This window comes from Gopherus evgoodei, chromosome 6, assembly GCF_007399415.2.
Source record: "Gopherus evgoodei ecotype Sinaloan lineage chromosome 6, rGopEvg1_v1.p, whole genome shotgun sequence".
Lineage (NCBI taxonomy): Eukaryota > Metazoa > Chordata > Testudines > Testudinidae > Gopherus > Gopherus evgoodei.
In genome coordinates this window covers 130,617,037-130,629,969 of record NC_044327.1, presented here as the reverse complement: position 1 = coordinate 130,629,969, position 12,933 = coordinate 130,617,037, and the positions used below count along the sequence as shown (strand labels likewise).

At 43.6% G+C, this 12,933-nt stretch overlaps 1 protein-coding gene across 14 annotated transcripts in view; it reads right to left on the bottom strand.

The window, feature by feature from the left end:
* CELF4 (CUGBP Elav-like family member 4) overlaps positions 1-12,933 on the bottom strand; it is an 885,136-nt gene that overhangs the window by 126,049 nt on the left and 746,154 nt on the right. For all 14 annotated transcript variants that reach the window (XM_030567118.1, XM_030567122.1, XM_030567119.1 and 11 more), the window contains exon 6: positions 8,783-8,926. In XM_030567118.1, coding sequence (XP_030422978.1) covers positions 8,783-8,926 — 144 coding nt within the window. The remainder of the gene's footprint in view (positions 1-8,782; positions 8,927-12,933) is intronic.

The following is a 12,933-nucleotide window of genomic DNA, read 5'->3' as shown; positions in this document are numbered from 1 at the left end:
TAAGGTGCCAATCACCCCTGGTATCTAAGAGCTGGCAGTCCAAGGTGGATTAACCGGGACCGACGGGACACCGCACAGCCTGAGTGCTTCACTCCCTTTCTTTTGTGGGCGATTCGGAGATGAAACAGATAGGAAGAGGCACAGATACCTCAACTGATTGAGAGACAGGCTCCGAGCCCGTCTTGGATATGCAGACACCACACAGAAATGTGATCCCGTCACTTAGACAGCTCTGAAGTCTCCAGGGTAATTGGTGTCACCAGCCTGTCATATCAGAGGGCTTGAGTTCTAAAACTTATCCCCACCGCCATTAACATATTTATCAGCCAAAGATGGTGGGACCAAATCCAACTTCCACTAAAGTAGATGGAAAAATACCCACTGGGGTCACTGGAAGCTGGAGCAGGCTCAGTAATGGTTCTTCCTCTTTCTTCAGAGATGAATCCTCACTCAAGCGTCTTCCCACCCTGATTTCCTTTGCTTACTACAGAGGAAAACAGATTTAGGGGAACATTTAAGGGCCAGAATCTGCTGCTGTCAGTAACATTGGTGTAAATCCAGAGGGATTCAATCACCATTGCAGTCAGTGCCTTTACAGCTACGGCAGAGCAAGTTTAGTGAGACCCCAGGACCATGGAAATCATCAGTTACATTGACGCTGGTGTAAATATAGACTCCACTGCTGTTGCAGTGAATAGAGTTACAGCAGGATTTGGTCTAGAGGGTCGATGCAGCAGAGTGGGCACCTCCCAAACTGGCTGCACTTCTGTTTGGCATGTTTTGTGCAATACAAAGCATTGGAATGTTTTCAGAGAGGGAGAGAAAGAAAGTGTGAGTATTAGGAAAGAAGGTGAGAAGAAAACAATAGAAAGAAAGAAAATGTGTGTAAATAGGGAGAGCAGAGAATAGGTTCTGCTTTGACTTTCCTTGCAGATTTCTGCCTCGGAAGTAACAATTGAATCTCTCTGCCTATCCGCCCTTAGAGATGCTCCTCTTTGTCCCACATTTCTTGTGGTCCTGCATGTTCCACAGTTGATACCTCTACACAAGGGGGCATTAAGGCAGCATTCCTCAGCTGGGATGCCCCTGAGGTGCTGGGTGCAGCTTGACCTCCCTGTGGACAGGCAGCATGGAGTGTCAGTCTGCTCCCCTGCTGACTGCTGGGGAGGCTGGATAAACGCAGCCAGGCTAGGGGAAGGATGTTTTATTCATCAGGTGGGGAGAGGAGTTGGGAAGGGTGGCTGAGGGCTCCTCTCCTATCAACTAGGGAGTAAAACAAACAGGAGGCTGGGAAAAAAAGATGAGCTTGCTTGATGGGTAAGGAATGAAAAAGCGCAGCTGTGCGGTTCTGGGGTGAGGGGGGCAATTTCTTGGGGCTCCCAGGATGTTTATAGAATGCTAAACTGTATTGTACTATTCTGCCCTTAGGTCTCACTGTATGTAAAATACCTTATTTAAAGCTAACCTTAACCCTACCTGGCAGAGCACTAAAGGATCTTATGATGAATGCATCTAGTCTGTACAAGCAAGTGCTGTAACCACTCCATATCTGAAACAGAAGTACATGACATGGTGTCAGGAGTAAACTAAGGGCAGGTCTACACTTAAAACATCGCAGCAGCACATCTGCACTGGTGCAGCTGTGACACAGTAGTGTTTCACTGAAGACACTCCTGCACCGATGGAACACCTTCTCCCGGCAGCATAGTTAATTCACCACCGTGAGAGGTGGTAACTATGCTATAGCGCTGTCTACACCAGGGGGTTAGATTGGTTTAATTGCATTGCTCAGGGGTGTTGATCCGGCCTAAGAACAGAAACAGAAGGAATAAAATAACAAAGGTTGCAGACAGAAGGATCAGCAACCAATGTTGCAAACAGAAGGAACAAGGCAACAAAGGTTGCAGGATCTCATCAATATGTCATTCTTCAATGCCCCGGAGAATTTCAGCTTAGATAAAGCTTCGGCGTGGACAGACTGGAAACAGTACTTTGCTGGATTTCACATTGCTACCAAGTTGCACAAAGAAACTGTGGATATACAGGTGTCTTCTTTAATTTATGTGATGGGGAAGCAAGCAGAGTATATCTTTAAATGGGGGAAGGGATAGCTCAGTGGTTTGAGCATTAGCCTGCTAAACCCAGAGTTGTGAGTTCAATCCTTGAGGGGGCCACTTTGGGACCTGGGGCAAAAATTGGTCCTGCTAGTGAAGGCAGGGGGGTGGACTCAATGACTTTTCAAGGTCCCTTCCAATTCTAGGAGATGATTGGTATATCTCCAATTATTACCTTTGATTTACTGTAGACAGGAACAAAGATAACTAGGAAAGGATTCTGGCTATGTTTGATGCTCACCTTATACCTTGGAGAAATGTAGTTTAAGAAAGAGCATGTTTCCACCAGAGAATTCAATAACCAGGGGGCAAAGTGAAATGTTTTATAAGAATACTACATACATTGGCTGAAAACTGTGATTTTGGGAATGCAAAACTTGAAAATAGCAGAGACAGACTGGTTATTGGGTCAACAGATAAACTTAACCCAGATAAACCCATTCACAGCAACTACAACTGAAGAGAGATTTAACCCTAGCCATGGGCATACAGAACACAAAGCGGTCTGAACTAGTGAGACAGCAACACTCAGAGCAACTTGACACGCTTGAAAAACCTGAATACAGCTTAGAAACAGTAAACAGACACTTGAATGTTAAAAGTCATTATCATAAAACCCCTGAGGCAAGGAGAGAGACCTCTCAGGCTAAGAGGGACAAATTCCAGTCTACACGCACAAGGTGTGGAAAAAGTACTATCCCAAGAGATGATGCATGTTAAGCCAGAGGCACATAGCATAACTAATGAATGAAATATGGACATTTTGCTGTTGTTTGCCGCACCAAAGCAGCCAGGTAGTTAACTCACATTATAATCAAGACCTATTTTTTTCTGGGATCTATCACTTGTGATGACATAGACCCTGCCTGGAAAGTGAAATTGACTATGCATGGCAAGACTATTGACTTTAAAACTGAGACAGGACCTGACATCACAGTCATCTCAGAAGGGACTTACAATCATCTTCAACCTCTCCCAGCACTGAAGTCACCTGAAACTGACTATCCCCAGTGGGATTCTGAACTGCATGGGCCTGTTCACCACAGAAACAACTTACAAAGACAAAAGCTTTGCATTCAGAGTGCGAGTGATGAAAGGACCACAGATCAACAGCCTCCTCAGTCACAGTGTGGTAGCCATGATGGGTCTAGTGAGAAAAGTGGAAGAACAACTCAATGGAATATTTGGTGAAATAGGACTTTTGAAAGGAGATCCAGTACAAATCACCTTAAGAGACAATGCTGAACCGTACCACATACATACACCTCGCAGGATTCTTATCCCATTACTTCACAAAGTGGAAACTGAGTTTAGGAGAATGTAATGGGATTGACATAATCGAGAAAATCTCAACGCCCACAGCATGATGTGCCCCAGTGATACTGGTGAAAAAGAAAAATGGGAAAATACGAATATGTGTGGATCTTAAAAGACTTAATAAAACACTCGTGAGAGAAAAATATATCCTCCCAACTCCAGATGATTTCCTTCCTAAAGTGAAAGGAAGTACAATATTCTGCAAGCTGGATGCCTCAAGTGGATTCTGGCAAATTGTTTTAGCCAAAGAAAGTGCTAAACTGACTATATTTATCACACCCCTGGAGAGGTTTTGTTTTTGAAGATTAGCATTTGGGTTTGCTAATGCACCTGAAAATTTCCAAAGAAGGATGGCAGTATTGTTAATAAATACAGATGGAGTTATAGTTTTCATGGACGATATTCTGATATATGGATCTTCAATGGAAGAACACAAGAAAACCCTCAATGAAGTCCTAAGACTAATTAGTCATTCTGGATTGAAGCAACACAAGGAAAAATGTGTTTTCCACCTATCCCAAACTGATTTTTTTTGGGAGAGACAATAAACAAAGATGGAATCAGTGCTAGCTGTGAGAAAGTACAAGCAATTTGAGAATTGAATGTACCAACTAATGTGCAGAGATCTATGTTGGGGAAGATAAATTATCTTGATCGATACCTACAAGACTTTCCACAGTGAGAAAACCACTGAATGAACTGTTAGTGTCCAAAACATCTTGGCTATGGAGGCCAAATCAAGACATTGCCTTCAGAAAGGCACAATAAAAGGTACAGTACCAAAAGTGAAATCCCTGCAAGCTGTGTGGAAACTTTTTAAAGACACCATAATAGAGGTTCAACTTAACTGTATACCCCAATTTAAAAAACATAGTAAGAGAACCAAAAAAGAGCCACTGTGGTTAAACAACAAAGTAAAAGAAGCAGTGAGAGGCAAAAAGGCATCCTTTAAAATGTGGATAATAAATCCTAATGAGGAAAATAGAAAAGAGCATAAAGTCTGGCAAAGGAAGTACAAAATATAATTAGAAAGACCAAAAATGAATTTGAAGAACAGCTAGCCAAAGACTCCAAAAGTAATAGCAATTTTTTTTTAAATACTTCAGAAGCAGAAAGCCTGCTAAACAACCAGTGAGTCCATTGGATCATCAAGATGCTAAAGGTGCACTCAAAGACAATAAGGCCATTGCAGAGAAACTAAATGAATTATTTGCATCGATCTTCACTGTTGAGGATGTGAGGGAGATTCCCAAACCTGAGCCATTCTCTTGGGGTGACAGATCTGAGGAACTGTCCCAAACAGAGGTGTCATTAGAGGAGGTTTTGGAACAAATTGATAAACTAAACAGTAATAAGTCTCCAGGACCTGATGGTATTCACCCAAGAGTTCTGAAGGAACTCAGATGAGAAATTGCAGGGCTACTAACTGTCATCCGTAACCTATCATCTAAATCAGCTTCTGTACCAAATGACTGGAGGATAGCTAATGTGATGCCAATTTTTAAAAAGGTCTCCAGAAGTGACCCTGGCAACTACAGGCCAGTAAGCCTCATTTCAGTACCGGGAAAATTGGCAGACACATAGATGAACATAATTTGTTGGGAAATAGTCAACATGGTTTTTGTAAAGGGAAATCATGCCGCATCAATCCACTAGAATTCTTTGAGGGGGTCAACAAGCATGCGGACAAAGGAGATTCAGTAGATATAGTGTATTTAGATTTTCAGAAAGCCTTTGACAAGGTCCCTCACCAAAGGCTCTTAAGCAAAATAAGCTGTCATGGGATAAGAGGGAAGGTTCTCTCATGGATTGGTAACTGGGTAAAAGGAAACAAAGGGTAGGAATAAATGGTCAATTTTCAGAATGGAGAGAGGTAAATGGTAGTGTCCCCCAGGGGTCTGTATTGAGACCAGTCCTATTTCACATATTCATAAATGATCTGGAAAAATGGGTAAACAGTGAGGTGGCAAAATTTGCAGATGATACAAAACTGCTCAAGATAGTTAAATCCCAGGCAGAATGTGAAGAGCTATAAAAGGATCTCACAAAACTGGGTGACTGGGCAACAAAATAGCAGATGAAAGTTAATGTTGATAAATGCAAAATAATGCACATTGGAAAACATAATCCTAACTATACATATACAATGACGGGGTCTAAATTAGCTGTTACCGCTCAAGAAAGAGATCTTGGAGTCACTGTGGATAGTTCTCTGGGTGGACTGGATTCATTTACACTGGTAATAGACCATAAATGGCTTGTAACCCTCATCAATGGAAAAGATCTGGATCAAGCAATGCAGAGATGCCAATATCTATTGTTAAGGTTAATGTGACTAACCCAGTTACTAAACATGTTCCAGGGAAAAATGTAGTAGTAGCAGGCACTGTGTCATGGAGCCCAACATCACACTCAATTACCTAGGAGCTCGAAGACGACATAAAAGCATATGTGGGATGCTGTGGACACACACAGCCCAGAGACTACACCAGCTACAAAAAGCAACCTTGACAGACATACAACTTCAGGAATGTCTAAGTTACATTGGGGTGGCTGGCCCAAGTATCTAATAGACACTAAGGACGTGACAAGACACTATTTTATGGTGCATGAAAAATTGAGCAGTTCAGATGAACTCATGATTAAACGCAACTGCATCATAATTCCAAATGAAATGAGAGGAGAAATCCTAAATCTCTTCTATGAAAGACATTAAGGGCTTAACTAAATGCGGTGAAGGGGCCAACCAGTCAGTGCAGTGGTCGGGCTTCAGCAAGGACATAAAGAGTAAATATCTGCATGTGAACATTGAAGAACTAACAGACTAATACAACACGAAGTAACTTTAATAACAACACCTCTACCAGACAGACCTTGGAAGAGACAAGCTGCGGTTTTATGCAAATTCAGAGGACATCATTACCTAGTCACAATGGACTGTTTTTCCAGATGTATAGAAATAATGTACTTGGAAGACATAACATGTTGAAGTGTAATCGAGAAACTCAAGTTCACTTTTGCTCATTTCAATATTTCAGACCAGCTAGTGGCAGACAACAGACCACAATTTACTGCAGCAGAATTTAAGTTATTCTGAATGAAATATGATTTTGATCATATTCCTAGCAGCCCACATAACCCACAAGTTAATGAAGAGGCTGGGAGAGCTGTACAGACAGCCAAGAAAATCTTACAGCAGGAAAATCCATTCTTTGCTTTTCTCAGTTACAGAGCAGCACCAATACAAGCTAATGAATATAGTTCTAAACAACTCTTGATGAGAAGACAACTCAGAACTACTATTGCAACTTTGGAAAAGAATCTAGCTCCAAAGTGGCCAGACATTCAGAATGCCGCCAAAAAGACTAAAAGAGCCTATGAACACTTTTACAACAGGCATCACTCAGAGAACTGTTCGGTCTAAAATCTGGTGACCGTGTACATGTCAAATGAATGGAGAACAAGGATAGACAACTCCAGCTGTCGTGAAGAAAAGGAATTCAGCACCCAGATCATATGTGACTGAGACCGACAATGGAGAATTCAACAGAAACCATGAACATCTACAGTTTGTTCATCAGAAAGAAGGATCAACAGAGCAAACGCTACAGATGTCAGATGCAGACCAAGAAGAAGACTCAAGGATTCCAGACTGACTACACCCAGTCGTTGCAACTAATGGACAGCCAGATGACCAAGTTGTTATGTGTTTGGGATGTGTAATTAGAAAGCCAGTATGATTCAGAGACACTTAATAGACTGATACATACTGAACTTCAGTGATAGCATGATCATATAAATATTGTAAATGGCAGGAAAGTAGAATGTAAAAGGGGGAGATGTGATGGAATCCTAAATTGTATTATACTGTTCTGTCACGAGGTGGCACTGTGTAAAATACTTTATTAAAGGAGCTTATGATGATGCGAACGCAAGCTCTGTAGCCAGTCCATATCTGGTCCAGAAGTACACTATAGGATGTGTCCTCACAAACTCGTAGCTCCATGCATGCTGGGGAGGGAGTTACCCAAAGGAGCAGGCGATTTGAGATAGACTGGGGTATGCATGATTCTCCAGGGCATTCAGTTACACAGAGAGCACTTAGGAGAGGCTGGAGTGAGTCAAGACGGGGGACAGAGGATACTCTAGCTGATGAGTGCGAACATACTAGAGAAAGTTGATAGGGTAGAAAGCATGGTCTAGTGAATGGGGTATCAGGGTAGTATACAAATACACCTGATTTCAACTGCTTGCTCAGCAACGGCCTCCGGATATAACCTTGGGCACATTGGCCTCAAGTTCCCATCTAGAAAATGGAAGGAGTAGCCTTGCCTCACCTCACAGAATGTAAGGATCAAAGCCATTAACGACTGTGAGGTGCTCCCACGCAATGGTACTGAGGGCTAGCTATGTGGCTAGTGGGATCTGTGCGGTTGTGTCTACACGTCGTGCCTAGGTTCACCCAATGTTGAGGCACCCAGATCACCAGTCACTTTTACATCTGCCTACAGCAGGGTTCTGACACCTTCCTCTGAAGCATTTGGTAACAGCCACTCTCAGCAATGCAATACTGGACTAGATGGACTATGAGTCCAGTTCAGCAGGGCAGCTCCTGTGTTCCTGTGTAGATGCATCTCAACTGTTTTGCCTCTTTGTGACCCAGATTTAAGCTCCTTGGGGCAGGGACCATGTGTGAGTCTGCGCGTGTACATGTGTGTGTTACCCGGCATCTTTTGACGACCCTGAAGATGCAAAGACTAAGGCTGCCGTTTTCTACACTGACCACTGATTTGGGGTTCCTGAATATGGGGGCTCACAGTGTGTTGAAAATATGGGCCTAGCTGAATAGATTTGAGGGCCATCTTACTGGCCAATCTGATGCAGTTTAGGGGTGAGAGCCTGGGAAAGCCAGAGGGCTAAGCCAGGATGGTTTCCATTTCCTGAAACCAACCTGGGGTTGGATGTTGGTGACAGAAAACTAAAAGCTGGTGTGGAATTGGATCTGGGCCCCATTTTATCCAAATCCTTGATGCTTGGTGGTATCTGGCTTTGGTGGTTATGGTTTGGACCAACTGATCGTAGCTTAGTGGTGGCTGGATGCATGGTGATGGTTTGGTCATAACTGGAAGCCTCTGTTTTGCCTTCTGCACTGTCCGGGAAATATCCCAGCCTACAGCAAGCTGAGTGGCTTAGTGGCTCAGACTTGTCTCTGATATATCTCTGCAGAGCCGGTTTAATGAAGGAATCACGCAGTCCTCCTTTCCTTTCCTCCCTGCGTACTGTGCCACTGGCTGGCTGGTATCTGGCAACGCAATTCTCCTTAAAATGCAGAGAACAGTACCTATACTTACTGCCTGTGCGTAGGCGCCGTACGCTCCAAACTGGATAGCCATGGGGTTGAACATGCCCATCTGTCCTGCCATTTGCTGCATGCGCCTCATGGTACGCTCCTTGTCCGTGTCTGCAAACTTCACCACCAGGCTCGAGGAGGCCCCCTGGAGGTAGAGAAACAAAAAGAGAGAACACAACCGGGGTATTTTCCCATTAGTGCCCAGTGGGACCAATTCACATCCACACATATCACAGAGACTGGCTGAGATTCGGCTTCATTTGGGCTTTGAAGACAACCCTGGGCTTCCTCCCGTGATCTTTAAGTTCCACACTGTTCTCAGCCTGCGGCAGGCTGGAGAGAGCAGCAGCAAAGAGGAAAAGGAATCTGTACCACGAGGGTGGGGAGAGTGGGCCATCTGGCCAACTCTCATTCTTCTCCGAGTGCCTCCTTTCTTTGCTTTGGTTTAAATTCTCTCTGTAGAGAGGTGGGCCTTGTTCTTTTCCACCTAGCAAAACTGCTGGTCTATTATGGATTTAAACTGAGAGCTGGTGCCATCGCACTGCATGCTAGTAACTTCTGCACTCCATTTGGCCTGATTTATTTGTTGGACAGTGCAATGGGTTAGTTCTATCCCTGATAGATCCTGCCTGTGGGACCCCTGCCTCCTGCAATTGCTCGGCACTCACTATTTTTACACTTGGGTGTGGTGAGAACACATTGGTCAGTTTTGGCTCCAGAACTTAGCACCCCACACTCTGAAGATGTTTAAGCATCCTGCAGCATCTCCAGGTAAGTCAGGGAAGGGAAAGTGGTGATAATTGGATCAGAGTTTCCTCCTCTATCTCAAGAACTGTAAGAAGTTGAGAGGTTACCTCAGGAGTGGTCACGGGAAGATGAGCCCTGCCGTGAATGCAGAGTTTGTTAGCTGCAGTTAGGAAAGCTCTACTCATTTGGAGCAATGGAATTTCTCAGAAAGGAAAACAAGATCACAGCCCTTTTGTATAAACTGGCACAGATGGCATGCTCTAATGACAGTGGAAATGCAATAATTAGAGATGGGCAAACTCTTTGTGTCAAACTTTAAACCCACTTGGGTTCAAATTCAAGAGACACTGACTTGACCGTTGTTGGTAGGGATTTTCCAAAACACTCAGAATTGCCTTTTCCTTTTGCTCCTGCTGACACCAGGGGAAGTTCTCAGTCAGAGCAGAGATAAACCAACTCTGAGCACTTTGGAAAATCTCACCTAGTTGGACTTATTTCCCACTTATGAGAGAGTACATGGTAGGCACATTGATATTTTTCATGCACATTGTAACAGAACCACAGTATGGTTAACATATGGGATTTTCTGGTAAGCACATGTAATATATGAGTCATAACTACAGTAATTAATATGCCTTTTTAACACATGCAAACTCAAACTTATCATGCAGCTAGACTTTCTTCCACTTGTTCCCTTGATGGAACCATGTTTTCTTCTCACTCCTAAGGCCTTGATCTTCTATCCAAATGAGGAAACCCAGCTCACCCTAGCAGGTGACTGGTAGGTAGCAATCAGCTGCAAAATGGGACAAGGTGCAGTGTTCTCCCTGTCACTCATTCTTGTGTCTTAGGCTCAACAACCTGGCTTTAATTCACCTTGACTCTTGAGCCTCAGTCCAGCAACAGCCAGCAATCTGCAGCTATATCCATGGTAGCAGCAATGCCAACCTGCTCGGGCCCGTCTACACTAGCGACTCAGCATTGCTGCAGATGCCCAGGTGGTCCCATTTCCCTCCCATGGAAAATTTTGAAAAAATATTCATCCTCGCTTGGGATGTTTTGTGGGAGAGAAAGGTTAAAAAAATCTAGTTATGGGCAAACCAAAGCAGAATTTTCCCAAGGAGTCAGGCAGCCCAGGTAACTGGGGAGCCAGCTGTCCAAATAGTCGGGATGTTTGGCAGCCTGGACAGCCTTCTGTTTGGAGAGCCCAGCTGCTGCAGAGTCAGCCTGGGAGCCTGGGAAGGCAGGTGAGCTGTCAGGAAACCAGGCAGGTCTCCATGGGCAACCTGCCCGGTTTCCATCCAAATGGACCCATTCCCATGGAAAGGTCAGTTTCGTCAAATCAGTCTTTAGCCACAGAAAACCGTTCCATCCGGAAATGTCTGAACTGCTCCAGTGGGAGCAATGCTCTGGCCCCAGTTTAGCACTAGAACAGTTGCACTGTTGCTGGCTATTGCTGCAATGTGGGCACTAATTGTTCCAGTATAGATGCACCCTTAACGAGACGGGGACTATAATTAACTGGCTTTCATTCCCGCCTCTCCCCCTCAACTGGGGAATACTATCCATTCCACTGAAGGCAGAGTTGCTTTGCTGCTAGTTAGAAATATCTTAATAAAATACTTTAAAGCACATACAATGCCTAGCCCCACAGGGTCCTGGTCTATGACTCCTGGGCACAACAATAATACAAATAAATAAATAATAATAATAATGATAATAGGTATGTCTGTAGGAGTCCCAGCATATGCATATGCAGCATCTTCTGCAGATCCCCGTAAGGATTAAAGAGCCGAGGAATTAACTTGATAAAGAAACAGTTTGAGGCCACACAATGAGCGATGTTCCCCCGGATTAGTAGCACAGGAAGCGATTTTCATTGGTGAGGAATCTTTCTTTTTGACCTGTCGCTCTCTCTCTCTCTCCCTCTTTCTAATAAATCTATAACCTGCTTGAACAATGTGGTGAAGAACAAGGGAGTGAAACAAATGGCTTAGCAAAACAAAGCAAGGGAGAGATGAATGCCCTATTCAAGGATGTAGAGTGGGATCCAGGAGTTATTAAGAGAGCAAAGCAGAATAAAATCCACATTCACCAGGGTTTCTGCTCAAGGCTGGGCAACTTCTCATTTTTTTTTAATCACATGATGTAGCTATTGATCCTTCCCCAAATCACATTCTTAATTGCAGCTCATCGACAAATGAATATTTTAATGCATACATTTCCTGCTAATTGTCGCCCAGACCATTCCTTAATTAGATTTCAACACTATTTAATTAACTCTGATCCAAGAGGCTGTTTGGTAACCTGGATCTAATGATCTGAACCTATTTGCAGCCGCACTGGAGAGAGGCTTTGGGCCAGGGTAGACTGGGTGGCTCAGTGCAGCTCCAGTCTTTTGCTTGTCTTGTCTGTTCAGCCTTTGGGACTGTCTCACTGTGTTTTTGGACAGCCTAGTATAACTGGGTCCTGATCTTGGTTTGCCCCTTTAGGCACTACCATAATACAGAGGTAGAAACACACCAATCTACAAATAGTGGGGGATTTGGTATAGTAAATATTATCCAAATTTTGAAAGAGCAGGAAGAAGGAAGTCTACTGGCTGCCGCCAAACAGAAGAAGCATGTTACAAGATTGCTCTGTAAAACAGAAATGTCTGTATATATGCAAATATATATAGTATATATGCAAATATAGTTAATAGACAAAGTGCCAGTAGATGGTGCTCACCAATATGCAGTACTGTTGGTTTTATAGGACCAATCAAATTGATCGCTGTGCACTGCAAATGGTGCAACTCTTCACATGCAATGCTGAACAAACACAGTGGTGGAATCAAACAGGGCTTTGATCTGAGGATTATCAGGAAGAAAATGCCATGGAATATAAAGGAGACTTATCCTCCATGGTTGTTGCTTCATTTGCAACACAGAGTAACTTGGCATCTACACCTGTTTATTCAGACATTTAGAATTCTGTTAATTCTGAGAACTGAGTGTCGTTGTGAATTGATGTGGCTGGTGCGGAAAAATGAGGCCTTCATCTGACATATCTAATGCTTGCCAAGGCAGGTAAGACCTTGGCAGCAGCGGATGGTTAGTTGGCAGATGTTTCCTCCACCACAGCTAGATTTTGCCTTTAAACCTCAGAAAGAACAAAATTAATGCCAATGGGAATTTTCCACAAGGATCCCACTGTGTCATAAGTAATAGATGGCTGCTGTGTGAAAGGGACAAGTGGTTAGAGCAAAGGCCTGGAAGTCTGGATTCCTGAGAGACATTATTAGTAGAAGTATTACAAGCAGTGCTTAGAAGTCTCAAATGACATCAGCACCCCAGTGCACTACATGCTGTACGTGCACCAGCAAGAGACAGCTCCTGCCCTTCAGAGTTTACATTAAAAAAG